This window comes from Mchenga conophoros, linkage group LG15 (genome assembly GCF_057382185.1).
Source record: "Mchenga conophoros isolate Kocher_MC1m ecotype Shallow Benthic linkage group LG15, M_conophoros_male_GT1.1, whole genome shotgun sequence".
NCBI classification, from domain to species: domain Eukaryota; kingdom Metazoa; phylum Chordata; class Actinopteri; order Cichliformes; family Cichlidae; genus Mchenga; species Mchenga conophoros.
In genome coordinates, this window is record NC_140540.1 from 6,444,157 (window position 1) to 6,466,479 (window position 22,323).

At 41.9% G+C, this 22,323-nt stretch overlaps 2 protein-coding genes across 7 annotated transcripts; one reads left to right on the forward strand and one right to left on the reverse strand.

Annotated features, from left to right (window-relative positions):
• Positions 1-12,363: 12,363 nt before the first annotated feature.
• Positions 12,364-15,698, reverse strand: pigh (phosphatidylinositol glycan anchor biosynthesis, class H). Its single transcript, XM_085246424.1, has 4 exons — positions 15,223-15,698; positions 13,519-13,728; positions 13,321-13,404; positions 12,364-13,205 (listed from the first exon to the last, which is right to left on the reverse strand). Exons 1-4 carry the CDS (start codon positions 15,397-15,399, stop codon positions 13,131-13,133), a joined length of 546 nt encoding a protein of 181 aa, XP_085102550.1. The 5' UTR covers positions 15,400-15,698; the 3' UTR covers positions 12,364-13,130.
• On the forward strand, positions 15,291-22,296 carry zfyve1 (zinc finger, FYVE domain containing 1). Of its 6 annotated transcripts, none has more exons than XM_085246421.1 (13): positions 15,291-15,421; positions 16,912-17,417; positions 17,506-17,749; positions 17,848-18,108; positions 18,212-18,426; positions 18,514-18,620; positions 18,754-18,862; positions 18,944-19,041; positions 19,198-19,315; positions 19,651-19,821; positions 20,035-20,215; positions 20,329-20,442; positions 20,534-22,296. In XM_085246421.1, the coding sequence occupies exons 2-13, from the start codon at positions 16,938-16,940 to the stop codon at positions 20,764-20,766; spliced, it is 2,331 nt and encodes a 776-aa protein (XP_085102547.1). In that variant the 5' UTR covers positions 15,291-15,421; positions 16,912-16,937; the 3' UTR covers positions 20,767-22,296. The 6 variants fall into 6 exon arrangements, with proteins under 6 accessions (XP_085102547.1, XP_085102544.1, XP_085102543.1 ...); XM_085246418.1 differs by lacking the exon at positions 15,291-15,421 and adding an exon at positions 16,068-16,618; XM_085246417.1 differs by lacking the exon at positions 15,291-15,421 and adding an exon at positions 16,068-16,399.
• Positions 22,297-22,323: the final 27 nt, after the last annotated feature.

Sequence of the window (22,323 nt, forward strand, 5' to 3'; positions counted from 1 at the left end):
ATTCGCACAAACAGACACGCGTGTACAGATACCACTATGTGCACATGTAGTGTTAATAGAAATGCAAGAATATAAACAAAAATATAGGTAAACCTACATGTAAACGCTCACAGTCCCCAGACTTGTAAGGACAGGTTTGACAAGACGTGATGTGGTCTGGAAGGTCAAGGACAATAGATAAATAGCTAGATTGTGTGTTTCAGTCACTCTTTTTGTGAGAGCAATATGCCGTGCCTGGACTTGTTCAGCAGAGAGTGACGGATTACTCACAGAAAGTAAATCGGCTTACTCAAGATGTTTTTGTGTCACCACCGCCATCACAAAAGCGCGTCTACGTGTTTGGGGCATCTTTACAATGAAGGTGAAAAAGAGATGTCAGAAAACAGTGTATCAGTTTCTTTCTGCCTAATTGGCTGGTGTAACCTCAAGTGTTTGCATATTTTTGGAGTAAAAGTGGTAACACTAGAAGAACTATTTTATACTGATTCCAACTTGAGATTTTTTGTTTTGTTTTTAACTAAATAATGCCTCTGTTATATATATATAGAATATTATTTAAAAAAATTGTCCTTCTACATGCCATGAGTGCTGCAAACTGCAGTTCCTGGAATGGCCACTTGTGGCTGCTTCTTAAAGCAAACAAGTAATGTTAATTTATGAAATCGCCTTTTGGTCACACAGTACTGGATATAAAACAAAGTAAACTAAAAATGAAATGCCATAAAAAAAAGTTGTAGATAAAAAATAATTAAATTAGTGCAAGTATCTAGAAAAAAGACAGTTTAAACAGAAAGATTTTTAACAAAAGAAATGTTCGAATTCAAACTCTAAAAAAATGGTGAGGTCTCTGTGACTAATTCACCAATTCTGTCTTTTAACTCGCTTGAAATGTTTGTTTTTTTTGCCTCAGTAGGGGCGTGGCTGCCTTCCAGGTGGGTGTGGCCACATTTTGCTGTAGTCAGCATGCTTCAGCCCGACAAATTCAAATCACTGAGTAGGACCCATGTTTTTGCTTTTTGGGAAATTTTCAATGCAGTGATCAGACACATACTGTAATGTTTCCAGTTGCACTCACATCTTTCCCAGTAGAATAGAATAGCCCTGTAGAAACAGCAGGAATATAAAAAAACCCCAAGAGGAATATATATAATATGCTACTAAGTTTCCTGCTAAGTTTATTTTATCTATAATTACTTATCTATCTGTTACTTACCTAGTCATTCTATTTATTTATTGCTGTTTTTATCTTAAGAGAAAATTAAAACAAGTTTCATTGTACCATGTATAACAGATATGAGAAAGCATTAGTGTGTTTTGTTTTTTTACTGTGGAAAACTGACTTTTATTACCACTAACTGCTACTGCTGCACTGTAAATATGTTTCTTATTCCCTTGTCTTTGGATTTATTACTGTCATTGTGTTCTTGTTGACTTTTATTTCTCCTCATGTGTATACATGTATGCATCTGTTGGAATGACAATAGAAATACTTGAATCACTGAAAAGAGTAAAAACCTTTTTTTTGATCTTCCTAAAAAACCTACCTAAAAACACTGAAAAAGAAAGCAATTCAATTAAAGTGCAGTGACATGGAAAAGTATTTGTCCACTTCTTGGGTTAATTTTTTGGAATATTTGTCACACCCACATGTTTCAGATCATTAAATAAATGTTAATATTAGTCAAAGCTAACTCAAGTAAATTCAGTGCTGTTTTTAAATGATGAGTTCATCTATTAAGGGGGAAAAAAACCTATCCAACCTATCTGGGCCTGTGTGAAAAACTAATTGTCTCCTAATTCTAGTAACTGTTTTTCCTGCTAGGGAGCAGCACCAGACCTCCACACTAACACCACCATGTTTGCCTGTTGGTATGATATTCTTTTTATGAAACGTGTTCGTTTTATGCCATGTGTAATGGGACTGAAACCTTACAAAAAGTTCAGTTGTTGTCTCGGCAATCCACAGAATATTTTTCCCAAAAGTCTTAGTGATCATCAAGATGTTTTTTTGGTAAATGTGAGACGAGCCTTTGGTTCCTTCATGGTCAGCAGTGGTTTTCACCACACTTGGACAACATAATAGGTTGGATAGTTTTTTTCGCCTTTGATGAATAAAATGAACATTAAAAACCGGCATTTTTGCATTTACTTTGGTTATCTCTGTCTAGTATTAGAATTTGATTGATGAGCTGACAAGTGTAAGTGTGACAAATATGAAAAAAAGGAAGAAGAAAAAACCAAAAAGGGGCCAAATAGCCTACTTTCCACAGCACTGTATGTACGGTCACGTACAGATGATAATGTTTGAAAAACAATGCTAAATTATTCACGTCAACACGAGACCAGTTGTATAAAGCAGGTCTGTTGACAACAACTGTTTATGTCAAGAAAACAGGAGGAGGTGTAAGCTGTATTTTAACACTGACACAAAGACCCAGCAGAGCTAATCACAATGTCTCATCAGCTCCCTTAGCCGCTACGCTAACTGTGGTGGGGGTTGGTTTTATCATGTTTGAAGTCGTGGATCTCCTGCTAGCAAAGTTGTTTATATACAGACTCCAAGTCTCCCTTTTCAGATACACAAGTCTGTTGGGCCAGTGTGCATGTGTCATGTGTTCATGGTGACACAACAGAAATGTGCTGCGGGGCTTTCCAAGAACTGGCTCATGAGACAGCCTCCAGGATGAATCTTCTTAGTGTTGTCTCCAGAGGATGAGCAACAACATAAAACGTTTCAGGATCATTTTATTGGAATTTTGCTGTCTTGTTGTTAAACAGATATTAATCTTTCTATTTCTTTTGCTCAACAATATCTGAGCAGAAATGTTCTACAGTTTAAAAGCCAACCAGTCCATTTTCATTGTAACCTTAATAGTGTGGAAGTGAATAAGAAATTCCGATATTTTGTTTGAGGAAACTTTCAGTAGCTTCCTTTCTTCCCCTTAACTCCTCGTTCGCTCATCTCTTCTGTGTCTCAAGTCACTGTTATGTCACTTTTGCATGCCACTGCAGCACGATCACCGTGCGGGTATTTTGGAAGAAATGACGGAGTGTCTTCATAATTTGCATCTTTTTGCAGCAGCTGATTACAGAGCAAGCATACCTCTCAGCGTTACACAGTGATGGGCAAAGTGACACGCATATGCGCATGCCTATCTGGAATCGCACATGAGGGGAAGAGGCCCCGAGTATTTTTCATGCTGGGATGAGTCACAGTTAAGACTGATACAAAAGTTAGGGATGGAAATTAACACCAGGCTTTCAGATGAACAATAAAAGACGTACAGCTTGGTAGGGTTGTTTGCGGCCCGCTTTTTATTTGTTTTCAATTTATTGCTGTAATATTTTATGCAAACCACAATAGCTGTGACTGAATGACTGGTCACAGACAGCTCGGCACCACTGTAAGTGAAGATACTCAGCAGCTGTCATCGTACAGCAATGGTATATGACAGATGTGGGAGTAATGGAATGAGGATGCATACGCAATAGAAGGACAATCAGATCTCTTATTTCCAGACCACTAAAAGCACAAACCTACCCAGTGGATTTGAATACGGCAGTTTAGGCCTGCCTTTGTCCACACACACAGTATTACAGGCCTGTATGCACTCATAACAATGGTTGGCTCTTTTCAATAGAGAGCGAAAGGAAGAAAAAAAGGATGTGTGTTTTAGCAGGTAGCTCCCTGCTGTCAGCTCCCCCTGACAGACCTGTAGAGCAGGCTTGTCTTTCTTATCTGCTGCCAGCTGGTCTGACAAGAAGTTTGTCTCGCTTACCTCATGTACAGGTGACTCTGCAAGGGTGTGGCCTGAGAAGAGTCTCTTGCTTCATTGCAGATTTTAAAACAATGATTTTTTTTCTTTCTTTCTTTTAAACTGAGTGAATGGCAGATTACAAAAGCTCAAAAGAAGGGAGTCTTTTGGCTGTAACTGTGCCAAAAGACTCAATCGTCAGCTCATCAAGAACTACAGCTGCAGCAGTAGGCAGGCAGGTTGACTGAAGTGATAGAGTGAGCCTGAGGAAAGAAAGAAGGCAACACCAGACTTTCCTGTTCAAGAGGGAAACTAATCTCTGTGTCAATAAGAACTGAAAAGAAAAGTAATGACCATGATGGAAGCTGTCCAAACCTCCACCGCTGTCACACCTTAGGTTGGACTGGTGGATTACATGAATATCAGTGAACATGTATAAAATCATAAGACAGTGTCCCCATCACTTCTAGGGGATCATCATATTATTGAGGATCTCACTATAATTTTTACTTCAAAATATAAAGTGGCTTATATACATAAAACTGAGTTAAATAGAATGAATTAAAATTTAGAATAAAAAATATATATTGATGGGTTCTATTCAGTCAAAGTGGGCAGAATGTTATTTTTAAATAAAAGATCATTTGCATAGTTATCATATATTTATTTTAATCTAGTTTTTGTTTCATAAAATCACAGCAACAGTTGACTCAAGGCGCTTTATATTGTAAGGTAAAGACCTTCCAATAATACAGAGAAAAATCCCATCAATCAGAGTACCCCCTATGAGCAAGCACATCAGCCACAGTGGAAAAGAAAAACTACGTTTTAACAGGAAGGACCTTCTGGCAGAACCAGGCACAGGGAGGGGCAGCAATCTGTTGCCCTGCTTGATGGTAAGGGGAGGGAGACAGGAAAGCCAGAGATTAGTAGTTTTTAAAGGATCTAACTTACATGTTGTTAAAAGTCAACACAATTAAATTCATTTGCTTTTCTTTCACTTCATGTTACCCCCAAGAAGGCAAGAAATTTCACAAATGGACAAGGCACACCTGTGAAGTGAAAACCAATTCAGGTGACTACATTATGAAGCTCATTGAGAGAAAGCCAAGGGTTTGCAGCAGTGTCAACAAAGCAAAGGGCGGTTACTTTAAGGAATCAAAAATATAAGACATATTTAGAGTCATTGTCATTTAACAATATATATATATATATATATATATATATATCCATAGGTCCCTCATCCTATTCATGTAGCCCCTTCCGCCGGGGTTACTTGCGTAGTAGCATTCCAACAACGCCCTGTTTTCATCTCTTGCCCACCGATGCCTTCTTGTTCCAGTAGCCCACTTTTCATCAGGGTGCCCTGGTTCCTCAACACCTGACGCGAACCTTGTTGATCCGGGCGACGTCCGAGCCGGCATGCCTTCATATTTATCTGTCTCACTCATGTCTGCGGTAGGCTTGCTTAGCATAGGGGGTCTAGCCTTAGGACCCTTACTGGATACAGACGCCCCAGGCAGGAATCGAACTTGCGATCCTCTGTTCCCGACGTCCCGGGGCTAGCGATCTTTTCAGTCGGGCTACCAAAATCTATCTCTTCCCTGCCCGTCGGGCTATTGTAGGAAAAATATATGTCAATGCTTTTGCATTCTTTCAGAAATGTAGCTGGGTAATTATGTCATTGGCATCGGTGAGCCACTGTCAATATGTGACATATTGAAATCGCGTTTGAATTTGCGCTTGTTTTTTTGCTTTCACTTTGCAATCGTGCGAACTGTGTATAGAGAGCGACAGCACTGATCTGTGAGTGATGATAATTTGTGCACCAATTCCTCTGACATCGTCTTATTAATTGTTAGCTTACTATGCAAACATGACAAGTGAAATCTCCCGCAGCAAGCTTAAACATGTGAGAGGTTGATCGCGCAGAGAATCGCTGAGCTTATGTGAGTGCGCGTGTAAAAGCAGCAGGATATATATTTGACTACGATGACCTGGATGACTGAGAACCTTCACAGACAGATATATATTTTAGTTCTGCTGAGCCAAATAAGACAGGTCAGGGTGAAGAAGTGACAGCCAAAGAAAAGCTTACCACAAAACGGAGAAGTTATGACAAATCAGACTATAAGGCAAAAAGAAAGTGCAGCTTTATGGTTTTATGGACAAAAGAATTTCTGTGGCTGCAATATGATGAGCTAAATAACCAGGGCTGCACATAAGTGGTCCGCAGGTGCGCATTCGCTGTCAAAATAAAAAACACGCACAAGGGTTAGGGTTAAATTTAAAAACTGTACTTTTGAGTTAAAATATATATTTATAATTTTAATAAATGACAAATTAAAAAGGCATGAACATTTTTTTGTATCGAAAAAATATCGAACCGTGACACCAAAGTATCGAACCGAACCGTGAATTTTGTGTATCGTTGCACCCCTAATATATATATATATACTGTATATATGTAAATTCAAACGTGCCCCTGGTACACTTCGCAGAAACACTTTGCCACACACACACACACACTCCTCGTGCCTATGGTACGACAACTTTTCTCCGTGCCCCTGGTACACTGCGCAGAAAAACTTTGCCACACACACACTGCTCGTGCTTATGGTACGACAACTTTTCTCGTGCCTATGGTACGACAACTTTTCTCCGTGCCCCTTCGATACCCAACATCCACAATGACGGCGAAACAACTAGTAGCTCAGTGTTCCAACATTCGAAAGAAGGGACTGCTCTCACAGCTAGAGATTGACGAGGTACAACACAAATGCTACGGCAAGGAGGAGTCAGGACGCCAGGTCAGGGGGGAGATATCATCACCCCCACCCGAGATTGGGTACATAGCCCCAAGTGCGATAGGAGAAGGATCGTTGAGTGCGAGAGGAACTGACCTGAAAAATAGGATCATGGCCAAGCTTGAAACCTGGATCCCCCGTAGCCGGTTACCAAGATTACGTGAAGTACCCTCAGAAGGTCTGCTAGATGATGTTAATGCAGCACTACGGACAATACCTACAACCACAATTACCGACACTAACAAGCTGATCTACAATATGGCAGCAGTGATCAGTGAGATGCTTGGCTACAAGTTGAACAGCGACAAGGGGCAGTACCCTCCATGGAGAAGGAGGCTAGAGGGCAAGATCAAAGTAGCACGGAGGGAGGTTAGCCAACTAACGGAGTTGCAGAAAGGTGCGACAAAGAAGGTGCATAAGAAATACAGCAAGCTGTCCATACCTGAGGCCTTGGAAACTGCCAAGCAAAGACTCACAGCCTTGGCCAGCCGCTTGAGGAGGTACATCAGAGAGATAGAAGGCAGGAGAATAAACCAGCTGTTCTCCATAGAACCAGCAAAGGTGTACTCTCAGTGGCAAGGGAACAATAATAATAAGAGAACAGCACCACCAAGGCTGGAGACGGAGCAATACTGGAAGAGCATATGGGAGAAGAACGCAACCCATAACGGCAATGCTCAGTGGCTCGTGGATCTGAGGGCAGACCACAGCGACCTCCCTGAACAAGGTCCAGTAACCATCACAGTGGCAGATATCCAAGAAAGGGTCTCCAGTATGAAGAGTTGGACAGCACCAGGGCCCGACATGGTTCACGCCTACTGGCTGAAGAAGCTGACTGCACTCCACGAGCGTCTGGCAGCACAAATGAACCAGCTACTAGTTAACGAGAGACACCCGGAATGGCTAACTGAAGGCCGGACGGTCCTGATCCCCAAGGACCCCAAGAAGGGACCGGTCCCCTCCAACTACCGACCAATAACCTGCCTCAGTACTACATGGAAGCTCCTGTCAGGCATCATATCGGCTAAGATGAACAGGCACATGGGTCAATACATGAGCGGGACACAGAAAGGAATTGGCAAGAATACCAGAGGTGCAAAACACCAGCTACTGGTAGACAGAACAATCAGCCGAGACTGCAAGACCAGACTGACCAACCTGTGCACTGCCTGGATTGATTACAAGAAGGCCTATGACTCAATGCCCCACAGCTGGATACTGGAATGCCTAGAATTGTACAAGATCAATGGGACCCTAAGAGCCTTCATCAGGAACTCAATGGGGATGTGGCGTACAACACTAGAGGCCAACTCCAAGCCCATAGCACAAGTTACCATCAAGTGCGGGATCTACCAAGGAGATGCTCTGTCCCCACTGCTGTTCTGCATAGGCCTGAACCCCCTCAGTGAGATCATTAACAAGACTGGCTACGGATACCGACTACAGAACGGAGCAGTTGTCAGCCACCTCCTGTACATGGATGACATCAAGCTGTATGCCAAGAGTGAACGAGACATCGATTCACTGATCCACACTACCAGGCTATACAGCAATGACATTGGAATGTCGTTCGGACTGGAGAAGTGTAGTCGGATGGTAACAAAGAGAGGGAAGGTAGTCAGAACTGAGGGGATTGAACTACCAGAAGGCAACATTGCAGACATAGAGGACAGTTACAAGTACTTGGGGATCCCACAGGCGAATGGGAACCATGAAGAGGCCGCTAGAAAAGCTGCAACCACCAAGTACCTGCAGAGGGTCAGGCAAGTCCTGAGGAGTCAGCTGAATGGTAAGAACAAGATCCGGGCCATCAACACGTACGCCCTGCCCGTGATCAGGTACCCTGCTGGGGTAATAGGCTGGCCAAAGGAGGAGATAGAAGCCACTGACATAAAGACAAGAATATATATGTGTGTGTATATATATATATATATATATATATATATATATATATATATATATATATATATATATACACACATATACATATATATATATATATATATATATATATATATATATATATATATATATATACACACACATATACATATATATATATATATATACACACACACACATATATATATATATATATATATATATATATATATATATATATATATATATATATATATATATATATATATATATATACATATACATATATATATATATACACATATATATATACACATATATATAGGTCCCTCATGTTTGTATTGTTAATACGTAGCTGGAGCAAGCTCCCAGGCCTCAGGACCTGAGCTTGAAGGATTGACCGCCCGCAGGGGCGAGTGGGGAATTTATATATATATATATTAAATTCATATATTTAATGTGTTCTGTATGTATCTACAACGTAGGAAGTAGTAAAAAATAAAGAAAAAACATTAAATTAGAAGGTGTGTTTCTCTTTAGCCTGCCCTTGGCCCTTGGAAGCACACTATAAAGACAAAGGCTTGTTTTGAGTGAGGCTTGATCAAGCACATTTTTAGCGTTGAACTGAAGAACAATGAGGCTCTGCAGCTGGAGTCAGGGGTGGGAGGCCAGCCAGGTGGAGCTCCAGTGCCAAGAAGTTTTTTTCCTAAGCTTTCCATGTCAGGCAGATTAAAACTATCCGTGGATAAAAACGCCCCCCGAGGGAGACATGTAAATGCGAGTCCCACCGGAAAAATACACTTTTACACTTCTACCAAAGCACTGTAGGCAGTGTTCAACATGGAGGAGAGATAAGTGACCGGTAAAAGCCCCTGTGACGTTGCCAGTGAGGTGGGGAAGGTTTTTTTTTTTTCTTTTTGAGATTCAAATCCAAACTGACATCATGTTGCTCCTGCCTGTTTGAACTGGTAGATAAAGAAGATAAACTGACACATTTTAAACAATACAATAACGTTTTCTTCCTGCACCTGTCAGCCAGGAACTGGTGCGCATACACACACAGCACAACAATACAAGGACAGAACATTGTGAATACAAAGAGTAGCTTATATCCAACAAATGAAAAACCGCAGCACACAATTAATTTCAGTGGACTGCCCTAACATGTGTGTTCTGTGCAGTTCATTCATTTTGATTTTTTAGCATAAAGCTCCGAACATTACATGTAAAACATGGAGTGGAAGTAAAGCGAATGAATTTGAGTGTGTTGACTTTTAACAACAAGTACCTTGGATCCTTTATAAAATGTATATATTATTATTAGATTATCGATCTTGGAAAGAGATGAGAATACCATCATGTAAATGTTTGTATCGTTAATACGTAGCTGGAGCTAGCCTTCGGTTGGCTTGGCATAAATACTAGAATTAAAGGTATAAGGAAAGGGCAACATCGCCTCAGGACAAGAAGGTCCTGGTTTTGGGTTCTTTCCAGGTACTCCAGTTTCCGCCCACAGTCCCACAGCACGTTAGGTTAATGGCTGACTTAACTGACCGTAGTACCGGTTGTACCCAGCCTCCTGCTGGGGTACGGGATAGGCTCATGCCCAACCATAGCCATGAGTTGGATAAGTGGAGCAAAATGGATGGGTGGTGGTATAGTGTACAGTCTAATGTAAAGCGTCTTAGATCCTCCCCTCAAACCTGGTTAAATGACTCTATATATACGAGATTTACGTCTTATCTGTCATCAATTTGAGAGGAGGTGGAAAAAAGATAAGCTTCGGGTATCCCTCTACATTTTACGTAGCTGCCGCACTATATATCAGGACGCTTTTTTGTCCGACATCATTGCGACTAATAGCCATAACCCCCGGGCCCTGTTTAAAATGTTCAATTCTGCCATCAATCCTTGCCCTGATAAACTAGACTTTGCATCCCCAGCTCTCTGTGAGCAATTTTTCAATTATTTTATGAGGAAAATCTCACTTCTAAAAACCCCACTCTCTCATCTGTTGTGGTGAATCCTCTTCCTCCTGGTGGATCTCCGTCCAACTTCTACCAGTTTGAACCAATCTCACTTTCTGCTTTTAAAAGTTTAATTAATCGAGAAGTTCGAACTCTGCTCGGCTCACCGAGGTGACCGTAGTGCGAAGAGTGAAAAAGAGCCACAATCGTGCCTATCCCTGAGATCTCCACTACAGCTCAGATGGTGAGGTGGGTGGGCATGGTTGGGGTGGGGGTTGTGTTTGTGAAAAGATTTCGTATTAATTCAAAATTAAAGTTCATCCCCTCACTCGCTAGATCTATTTGTTTAATCCAAAGTTTGCATATGTATTGCATATGAACACTGAACATTTTCAGAATGCACTAAAAGAAACGATTTTGAGTGTCTTATTATCAGTAGTTATTATATATTATTAGGCATGGATTTTAGTGCTCGTATTTGAATGATCTTTAATTGCTTTGATATTCCTGGTTTAATCTGCTTTACACTGGTGTAATTACCTCAGTCTTTTATTGTCTGAAAGCAGTCAAGACTCAGAGTTTCTGTTTGTGCTTTAGTGTTTGTGAGATTTGACCCGGCCAATAATAATTTATAAATTTGTGTATTTTCGCAGTGCATTTAGGAAGGTGGGGTTATTATTTCAGAGTCCCCTGTCTTCATGCTAAGTTAAGCTGCTGCTGATCAGCCTTAAGAGTGGTGCTGTCTCTTCCATGAAGAAAATTATTATGACTATTGGGGAAAACGTTGAATTATACCTCAAATCTACTTTAGAGTGTTTGGAAAGTGTGGGAATTCTGTTTTAATGTCTCAGAAACAAAAAAAACAAATGTGTGCAGGCGTGTGGGTGTAAGTGTGTATGTGTGTGCGCACTGCAGGAGGTAAAGGGGTTAACGCCTCTCCTCTCCCACTGAAGCACAAGATTCTCACACCCAAAACATTCAGCTGATCTTAAGCATCTGCCATCTGCTTAGATAACAGAAATACAGTCTTTATATAAAAAACACATTTGACTGAATTCATACATTACAATACGTGAGTCCACAACATACACAGAAGGGGAGGCACAATCGTCACAGCCCTGCTGCTATCATGGGCAATTAACGGTCCACAGCTCTAGCTCACAGGGTTTTTGCTGTTTCAAATCTTTCCCCTACTTAGGTGGAGGGGGTGGGGGGGGGGGGGGGGGGGGGGGGGGTGGTGTTCCTCCTGCTTTATGGGGCCTATTTAAAAGCCCAGAGGTGCCACTCCTGGTCACTCCCAGGTTTTCTTCTTGAATTGGCTCCTGGCTGTTTTACACCTCCAGGAGGGACTATTATCCTGTCAAGGGGCTACTTCTCACAGCAGTGCGATGCTTCACCCCGTGAAAATCACACCCTTCTGCTTTTTTTGTTTTTTGGGGGGTTTTTTTTTGGTCTGTACCACATGGAGTTCACACACGGGTCTGACTTGAATTTACTGAGTCGCCATGAAAAGGCCCTACAAAAATAAGGCCTAAAAAGAGGAAACAGAAGTGAAAGGTGGCGATGACTTGTGAGTGGCCTAGGCATTAATCTGATAGGCAGTTAGACAGTTATTGGTGTATTAACATTTATAATGTCACACTTTAAAAAAAAAAATTCACACTGTAATAGGTAGACACTTTACTGATGCCACAAGGGTTATTATAGTAATTATAGTGTTACAGCTGCAGGATAAAAAGAATACAATTACTGCAATAACAATATATTGATTGTCATTCTGTTGATGAGGTAACCTTGAAAAACAGTTCTGAAAACAGGTCTGGTATGCCAACAGTGATATTTCAGACTTCAGTGGTAAACGTGACCTACTGTTCCTAAGAGATGAAGGTGCAAGTAGATATGAGGAAGTGAAAATACTTTTAGGAAAAGGGTGTAGATCTTTATTTTACACACACACACACACACACACACACACACACACACACACACACACACACACACACACACACACACACACACACACACACACACACACACACACACACACAGTCCATCTTATACACATATACAACTGTTGCCTTATAGGCTTTTGTTTTCTCACAGAGATTATATTCAAAAGCAGTTCATGGAAAAAAAAAAACGATGAGCCAACAAAGAACAGGACATGGTGTACATTTGAATCACTTGTAGAAACTGATGCGTGGACCCAAAAGTTTGTGAGTAGTGCTGCCCCCTAGTGGTAAAACTAAACAACTAAAACTTTTAAAGATGAGCAAATGCTACCAATATCTATGTAATTAATGAATATTGGTTTGTTATATTCTATTAATTATTTTTTTTTGGGGGGGGGGCAAAAACAAATACACAAAAGAGTGTGCTAATGGCGCCAAAATACACAAACTTGTATCATTTGTGGAATTCTAAGTGTATAAAAAAACTATAAGGTTAAATATTATTTTTATGATCTTACATTACAAGTTACATTTCAAGTTAAAGAATTTGACTTTTTAGGTTTAAACAAGTAGTCAAGACCAGTGTTTTATTTATTTTAAATTAATCATGTAACACAGTACAACATTATGACACCATTATCCTTGAAAGCAAAACATTAAGAAATGCAATGTATATAAAATACACCTAAGATGTATTAACACAAACAAGGAAGAGGCTAAAAGAAAAACATGGTGAATGACCTCAGGTGTTCCTGTATGACATGTGCTTCATTGGCACTTTGAAAGAATCTCCTGACAGCTTTTGTAGACTTTCACCAAGCAGTTCAGCCTTGGCTTTGAACTCTAAAGGGAAAAAAATAGAGTTAATTAAAAACAGGTTCCTATGAATGACACCACATCAACAGCCCTGCAGGTAATCAAGTCACTAAACAGGCTCTTGAGATATGTTCATCCTCACCTGAAACAATGGCACAACACTTGACACTGCATCGGGCTCTGAGGGGTCCTTCAACAGTACACAGAGGTAGTAGATGATCTGATGCTGAAATAAAAGCATTAGACGTTAATCCAATCTTCCGTGGCAAACTGTAGAATAACTACATGAGAAAATGTCAACATGTCACACAAGTACAGAGGCACAGGTTCACCAACACACCATGTAAATAGCTTCATTGATGACAATATCCTTGATCTTGCTCATCTCAATGAAAGTGGTTATCTCGCGGCCCGAGGCATAGCTGGAGGACACCTGGATGCCTAAGGAGCCAATGACGAGAAGGGACTCGTGGTCTACCTTCACAAAGTGGATGTGAAGCATCATGCCAACAAGGGTGACAAGAATAGCGCCAGACAGAACGGCAGTGTTCTGCAAGAGAGGAAAAGTATTAAATTAAAAATAATCATTGTAAATTAAAATTTTTTTGCATGATGCCAATTTGCAGGATACTAATGGTGTGGCATCCAGTCTATTCTGAGTCCAACAGAAGAGGAAGAGGAAATGCTGATAGAGAGATATCCTAGTGAATGGATCAGCAAACAATGGCCGATGCACCTGAAAAGTGACTTTTATCACCCACTCCCGGAAAGAAACCACGCTCAGTTGGAAAGAACAGAAATGATGTGAAACAAAACAACAGTAAACATCCAACTACTTTTTCATCACTGGAAAAGTCTCAAAGTGTATATATATTTATTCTTATTCTTACTCTTCCTACATTTATTGTTGTTATTTTGCACTGAATGGAACTGGAGCCTCGTCATCTCGTCTCTCTATATACTGTACTGTAAATAGCAGAGATGACAATAAAGTTTACTTTAAATGATCACACTGGACGCTCACGTAACAAGCACAGCTTTGAACACAAAGAACCCAGAGCCATTTAAAAAAAATGCTGCAAAATTACTGCACTAACTAAAAAAGTGCATCGTCTCGATCTTAGACAGGGCGACTAGATTGAGACTTTCTTGTAAAATACTGGCCCCTTGTGGTGGGAATTAGTGTTCAATTTTACAAATTCTGATTACAACAAGTATCTTTAAGAAAGAAAGAAAGAAAGAAAGAACTGTATTCTGCCTTCTTTTTGCTGCTCCGTTTAGGGGTCACCATAGCAGATCATCTGTCTCTATCAAACCCTATCCCGCCTATGTCACACCAATCCTCTTCATGTAAATCCATTAATCTTCTCTATGGTCTTCCTCATTTCCTCCTGCCTGCCAGCTCCATATTCAACATCCTTTATCTGATATATATGGTGGTGGTGGTGGTTACCACTGTTCTCTTACAGCAAGAGGGTACCACCACCCTCCATCTGGAGGGGGCCTTACTGTGTGGAGTATGAATGTTCTCCCCATATCAGCGTGGGTTCTCTCCGGGTACTCAGACTTCCTCCCACAGTCCAAAAACATGCAATTAGTTGGGTTAGGTTAATTGGTGATTCTAAATTGCTCAGAGGTGTGAATATGAGAGCGAGTGGTTGTCTGTCTGTCTGTGTTAGCCCTACGACAGACTGCGGACCTATCCAGCACCCCCTGCGGCACTGAATTGGAAAAGTGGAAGCGAATGAATGGATTGATTGATGGATGCGTCCGGGTCATGGTAGTCAAGGTAGCTTGGAAATATCACAGTGTCTCTGTAAACATCAGTCTATGGACACTCCTGCCTGACCGTCATCATCGCAAACAAGAAGGGGCTCAGAGCAGATCCCTGATGCAATCCCACTCCACCTTGAAGCCACCTACGGCTCCTACTGCACACCTCACCACTGTCTCGCTGTCCTCAGAAACTTTGCACCTCAACCCCACAGTGAGAAGGATTTGTCAGTAAATCTGCATCACTTTGGTCTCGCCTTCATCATCTTACCTGGGTGAAGAAGAACACTGCATATGCCAGAAGCCACACGGAGCAGGTGTATACCATCACTTTGCCCATGGACACTTTTGGGGAGCTGATAATGAACTCCCTGCAAAAGCTGGAGTGACTCTGACAGTCCAGAGAGATTGGTTTACCGCTAATGTCAGTGAAGGCTTCGTCTTCCATGACGACTGAACAGCGAAACGAGGTGAATGAGCATAAAAGACGAGTGATGACCTTTGTATGGTGTCAACGCGGTTACCCTGTCAAGTTAGCATCGAGCTAGCATTAGTTGTTAACTGCAAATAGACAGGGTCAGCAGCACATTAAGACAGGCGGTGATAAATTTATAATGATGACGAAAAAAGAAAGCTCCTTAAAGTAATATGCTTTAAATGAATTAAAAGGGAAAAATAGCTAAAGAGCTGAATTAAAGAGTCAACTACAACTGTAGTGGTGCCACAATCCATCCCCACTCATGTGGCTGCACTGTTTTTCTACACCGGGGTGTCCAGAAAGGGTGGGGGGCTCTCGCATACACAAAAGCAAAAGACCGCGAAAAAACTCGTTCATAAAACAACTAAATGTACTTTAATGCATAGAACAACTTGTAAGTGTAACATTTATTATTCTTCGTTTGATATCAACGAGATGCGTGTCAGTTTCAGCTTCTGTCTCCGTCTCAGCTTGTGCCTACGGCCCACGCTGGTGTAGAACAAAAGCAGACCCTATAGTCGCTGGAAAAAGCAAAGCATTCTGGGCAACGATTGATTTTTCGTCGATATCTCCGTCAATAACTCAAGCTGGTCCACAGCTTTCGTCAAACAGTCTGTAAAAGTCAAATACGGGGTATACGTTGGTGTATGTGCCATAAACAGGTTACAAACAGCTCGTCTTTAGTAAGCGCTTTTCCATGTCACTTGCAAGGCCTTCGTTTCCCAAAATGCTTTGTGCTTCCGTGACTTTTGACCTCTGGATAAAAACAAGCCGATCAGCTGATGTAAAAGCAGCAACATCTACAGGGGTCTGACACAATAACAGCTTGCTAACTTTGCCCCCCCTCCAGCGTCAGCTCTCCGTGGCATTCGGCGGTATGGTGTTAGGTAGTGTACGTGTCCACTTTTAGACTGTGTCGATTCAGCAGGTTATTTAACGAGACAGCCGTCGGACTGGTAGCAACTGTTAGGTCAGTCGACTCAAAAGAAGGTTGTTTGTTTCAGGAGTGTCTCTTTGTGTGAATGCTGTTAGCTAATGACTCTTTACTACTGAGTTTGAATGCCTGTTTTTAGGCATTTTTAATGTATAGAACAGTGTGGGATACTCTCATGTAGAAAGTTAGCGTTACCAGAACAAGAAAACAGATGCCGGCCAGCTATTGTTAGCTACAGAGCTGTTGTGTCAAAAGGTAAACAAACTAGTCCGAGTTTTGTGTGTTTAATTTTGCTGTTTTAATAAACTGAATATCCCCATTAAAAAGTAAGGAGAGAGAAAAGGGGCATGGATTGCTATCGTTTTGTTGACAGTACTGCTCATGAGTGAATTTGTTTTTGGTTTTTTTTCAGTATTTCAACAAAACAGGTTATCTGACATCTGGTTATATAGATTCACAAGACGGTGCCATAACCTTGTGCCCTCTCCTGCAGTGCTTTTGCCGTCCCAATTACCCACAGTAATCCTTTATACTTGTTTTCACACCAGGGGATTCCTGACCTCACAGGTTTGAGATGAGTGGTCAAGGTCCAGCTGTAAACAAAGGAATGAGCACCATCCTGGTCTGTCAGGAGAGCTATGCCTGTGGGGGCTCGGACGAGGCTGTGTTTGAATGCGATGAGTGTGGCAGCTTGCAGTGTGCCCGCTGTGAACTGGAGCTACATCGGCAGGAGCGCATGAGGAATCACGACCGGGTTCGGGTCGCCTCGGGCCACGTTCCTTTCTGTGACTCCTGCAAAGGGGATGGCAGCTGCTCTGGGAGACTCAGAGCGGTGGTCCGCTGCCAGGGCTGTAAGATCAACCTGTGTTTGGATTGCCAAAAACGCACCCACGGGGGAGTCAACAAGAGGAAACACCCTCTGGTATCTTACCCACCTGCCAAAGCTCCTCAAGAGAACAGTGTCAGTGCTGGGGAGAGTGAAATGGAAATCCTCAAATCTAAACTGGAGAAGGTGCGCAGCTTCCTGCTAGTGGATGAGAAGGAGGAAATGCAGGTAAGCACTTGTTGAGGTACTCGGCGTTTGATGGTGTTTTATTAATGATGCGTTACAACGATTGAGCTGATCTTGTCTGCATTCTCAGGTGAAGGATGAGGAGGACTTTGTCAGCAGACTGGGTTGTAGTCCAGATGAGCTCCTCAAGGTGGTCTCCATTTTTGGGAACACTGGTGAGGGAAAATCCTACACCCTGAACCATACGTTCTTTCTTGGGAGAGAAGTGTTCAAGACGTCTCCCACTCAGGAGTCCTGCACTGTGGGTGTTTGGGCAGCTATGGACCCTCTGCATCGGCTTGTAGTCATCGATACAGAGGGACTGCTTGGAGCTGGTATGAAATTATTGATTTACTTAATATTATGAAACAAACGGGGGTAGAAGCAGGCAGGCATTCATGATTCTTTTTTTTCTTTTTTTTAAACTCATCAGGGGCTAATCAGGGTCAGAGAACTCGGCTGCTCCTCAAGGTCCTGGCTATCTCTGATGTGGTAATCTACCGGACACACGCTGACCGTCTCCATGACGATCTCTTCAAGTTCCTTGGTGATGCATCAGATGCCTACCTGAAACATTTCACTAGAGAATTAAAGGCAACTACCAATCGCTGTGGTCTTGATGTACCGTTGTCCACCCTGGGCCCGGCGGTGATCATCTTCCACGAGACTGTCCACACCAATCTACTAGGATCAGGTACATCAAAGAAGTTTGTCTCATCTCAGTGTTTTTCAAAGATAAGCACACAAACCACTGCCTCAATACTTTGTCTCCATCTGTATGTGTACCCCGAATTTAGACGCGCCCTCAGAATCTGCTGAGCGCCTTATCCAGGAGCGTTTCAGGAAGCTGGGCTTATTTCCGGAAGCATTCAGCTCCATCCAGTACCGTGGGACTCGAACCTACAACCCTCCCACGGACTTCAGTGGTTTGCTCCGCAGCCTGGAGCAGCAGCTGGACAACAATACGACACGCTCGCCACGATCTGCCAGTGTCATCTTCAAGGCCCTGCAGGTAGCTGTGCTTACATTTAAGTATGTTTTGGCATAGCCAATGGAAATGTTTATACCTTTCCCATCTCCACCTGGGGCCTTCTTTCAGGCCCTGAGTGAGCGCTTCAGTGGGGAGATTCCAGATGAACATATGACCAGTAACTCCTTCTTTCCAGATGAATACTTTACCTGCTCCAGCATCTGCCTCAGTTGTGGGTGCGTGTCCCTGCTTTGCTAAAAAAAATATCAAAAATACTTTAAATCAGATTTCTACAGCATCATCACTGCCAGTACCTTTTACTTTTACTTATTTATAAAACTTGCTGACTTGCTGGGAACCAACTTTCAGGTCAGGCTGTAAGAGGAGCATGAATCACCTAAAGGAAGGTCTTGACCATGAAGCCAAACATCGCTGCCGGTACTCTGCACAGTACGACAACCGCATCTACACATGCAAGGCAAGTACAAATATACATCTACGCCACATTTGAAGTATACCTGCTTGACAAGGTTCTGAGCAACTGTGCTGAACTTCTCAGGCCTGCTACGAAAGGGGAAAGGAAGTCATAGTGGTTCCCAAAACGACGGCCTCGTCTGACTCGCCGTGGTTTGGCTTGGCCATCTACGCTTGGTCAGGGTGAGTCCTGCGAGTATAGAATGATTTTTCATAAATATCTTCATATGTCCCTTTAAAGTTTATGGAAAATTGAGCACAGTTGATATAAAAAGTGTGTGGCACCTCTGGAATCTTTCCTCCCTGTGTTGAAACTGAGATGGTTTTGTCTTTTTACAGGTATGTCATTGAGTGTCCCAACTGTTCAGTGATCTACAGAAGCAGGCAGTACTGGTATGGAAACCAGGACCCAGTGGAAACAGTGGTCAGAACAGAAATCCAGCACATCTGGCCTGGGGTAAGGCCACGGTGAATTCACTTAAACCACTGAAATCTAAAAGCTCAGTTTTTGTTTTCTTTGAGTCATATGAATTTGGCCACTATGAGGCGAGTGGCTTATACTTTATGTAAATATCCAGAAAAGTAACGTCGCATGTTCTCCTGGAACATGTTGATCTAAGCATAATTAGTCACAAGTCTGAATATAGCAGTGCAAACGCCAGCTGGTAAGGCAGGCATTGTATTTCTGTCAGCACTGTTGTCAGTATTTAGTGATAATTGTGAGGGACGCTTGTATAAAACACAACTTCTATGGCGTACTGTAATTATGTGTTTTTACACCGTTCTTTGCAGTCTGATGGCTTTTTGAAAGACAACAACAACGCTGCTCAGAGGTTGTTGGACGGAGTCAAATACATTTCTCAGTCTGTGTCTGAACTCAGCGTCAAGCCTGCCAAAGCGGTCACTTCCTGGCTCACTGACCAAATTGCTCCTGCCTACTGGAAACCCAATTCCCTCATCCTGGTATGCAACCAATATTTAGCTAACTATATATAAGGAATCACAGGCCCAGAATGTGTAGTTGTGAATGAAACATCACTTGTGTAACTAAAACATTTTCTTGGTGATAGCCCATGTTACTGTTATGTTACTGTTATGTTACTGTTATGTTACTGTTATGTTACTGTTATGTTACTGTTATGCCGATAAATCGCATTACTTATTATTGTGCCGTAGAAATGTCATAAATGTGGGGAGGAGTTCCAGCCCAACGACACCAAGCACCACTGCCGTGCCTGCGGAGAGGGCTTCTGTGACGCCTGCTCCTCCAAAACCCGGCCGGTCCCTGAGAGGGGCTGGGGTCTTGCGCCTGTTAGGGTCTGTGATGCGTGTTTCCACAACAGAGGAATTCCAACTGGTACACAAATGAGTCTCTCTGTGGGAGTTTAAGAGTGCGGTATTGTTTGCCGGGCTGGTTCAGGCGGTTTTAATGTTCACAACATGATATGATTTGATGTGTGCATGTTGTAGAGTTGCTGGACGCTGCGTTGGAGGAGGAGGGAGGCACCCTGATAGCGAGGAAGGTTGGAGAGGCTGTCCAGAACACTTTGGGGGCTGTAGTTGGTGCCATCGATATACCTCTTGGTAAGCATAGGATCTAAAAAATAATATAGCGAGCAAGAGAAACAACTTTAAAAAAAAAAAAGAGTGAGAGAAATAAAAACTTTTTTTCCAGGCCTAGTGAAGGACGCAGCTCGGCCGGCCTACTGGGTGCCAGATCAGGACATCCACTCTTGTTGCGAGTGCCAAAGGGAGTTCTCACCACGTCTCTCCATCCACCACTGTCGCGCCTGTGGGCAGGGCGTGTGCGATGACTGCTCCCAGGAGCGGCGCCCCGTGCCGTCCCGTGGATGGGACCACCCCGTGAGGGTCTGCAACGGCTGCAACCAGAAAACAGGGGAACTCTAGCAGGACTCAATGGAGCAATTAAAGATGCCAGCGTTTGTGGAAACTGGAATCTGCGACATCTTGAGTCTAACAGGTTTCATTGGGGGTATTTTTGTTTTTCTGGATGCCTCTAGACTGTACAGGTGGGACTCGTTTATTATTTGTTAGTGCTGGCCTCATGTAACATCAGTCCATCGATCGCTTTTCTCTTTAATATGCCTATAATTTACACTGTGAAGACAGGCCAGAGCAAGGCTTGAATATTATAAGGACAGGAGAGAAAAAGAACAGAGAGATGATCAAAGTGAGTTTTGTACAAGCTTGCTTACAAATGACTTCAGGTAAATTTCCATGTTGCTCTGTAGATCCGTTCAGATTTGTATTCTTGTACACTAATCCCTGCACACCCTCTACGTGATATGCTAGTACCATTAGCTCCCTTTTGCCTGGTTTGGAGCTACATATTTAAGCCTTTTAAAAAATACAAGTACTGACCTGTTTTTTTTCTTTTTCATAGCATTTCCAGGTAATCATGTCTTATTAGTTCTAAAATGGTTTGTGCAGGTGACCTGGATGTAATATTTAGGACCAGCTTTAGATAGAACATCTCAAAAGTCATCAACCACATTGAATTCTGATCCCTTTCTTTTGAAATACTGAGGTAGATTACCTCTAATTCACCCCTGCTAGAGCTACTTTTCTTTCGTTTTGGCTTCACAGGGACTATATTAGATCATTATATCGGAAGCCACTGATGTACTGTAGCAGCAAGATGCATTCCAACATATATAATTCGTAATTACTACTTAAATAGTCCCATTGATTATTTGTGGTTGTTTGTGAATTTGAATGGGCAGATTTAAAACAAACAAAAACAAGAACAGCCTTAATAATGCTGTCCATGTTAACTGTTTGAATTCTACTTAGTATGCACAGTACATATATGGGAAAAATGTTTACTTTAATAGGGAATTTTTTTTTTAATTGCCTCATTTTATTTTTAAATGTCATAACTGCGTATCAGGACAAATCTGACTAAGGTGGGATTCAATGCAACAGAAACTGCTTTATAGTGGCTGGATCACAGTAGGGACTTAACACAGTTGAGGTTTCAAACCATGTTTGGGGCTGGCCCCTCAAAACAGAGATCATTAGTAAGAGTAGTCTTTTACTGTCAGCTCAGGCTGCGTCGCTCTTCTTTGTCAGCAACTATCAAGGTTGCTTGTATTTCAACAGGACTGTACAGAGTATCTGACTCGATTACTATTAAATGAAGATGACACTTGATGCATTCAGGCTTTCTAATGAATATCTTGGTATTATGAGATTTGACTGTGTAAGATTTTTTTTTTTTGTTTGTTTCTTGTTAACGAACTGGAAGAGTTGGTTTGCTTGTGATCAATCAGATAAGCTGAAATAACAGACTTCAACATGAATAATAGATTTATCCTGTCTCAAACAGAGATCAATGACTATAGATATCACATGGAACCAATCAATACCTTGTATTTATGTATGCTCATACATATGTATTAAACAGTGGAATCTTAAGGTGTCTGTGTATGGGTTGAATACAAT

Bases quoted from the DNA above. Each gene is read 5' to 3' on its own strand.
- pigh (XM_085246424.1), bottom strand. From the start codon at position 15,399: ATGGAAGACGAAGCCTTCACTGACATTAGCGGTAAACCAATCTCTCTG. The intron at 13,729-15,222 runs GTAAGATGATGA...CCTCTCTTGCAG, and splicing joins CAGTGTTCTTCTTCACCCAG to AACACTGCCGTTCTGTCTGG. The intron at 13,405-13,518 runs GTGTGTTGGTGA...CTTTTATTTCAG, and splicing joins TCAATGAAGCTATTTACATG to CATCAGATCATCTACTACCT.
- zfyve1 (XM_085246421.1), top strand. From the start codon at position 16,938: ATGAGTGGTCAAGGTCCAGCTGTAAACAAAGGAATGAGCACCATCCTG. The intron at 18,427-18,513 runs GTAGCTGTGCTT...GCCTTCTTTCAG, and splicing joins TCATCTTCAAGGCCCTGCAG to GCCCTGAGTGAGCGCTTCAG. The intron at 20,443-20,533 runs GTAAGCATAGGA...CTTTTTTTCCAG, and splicing joins TGCCATCGATATACCTCTTG to GCCTAGTGAAGGACGCAGCT.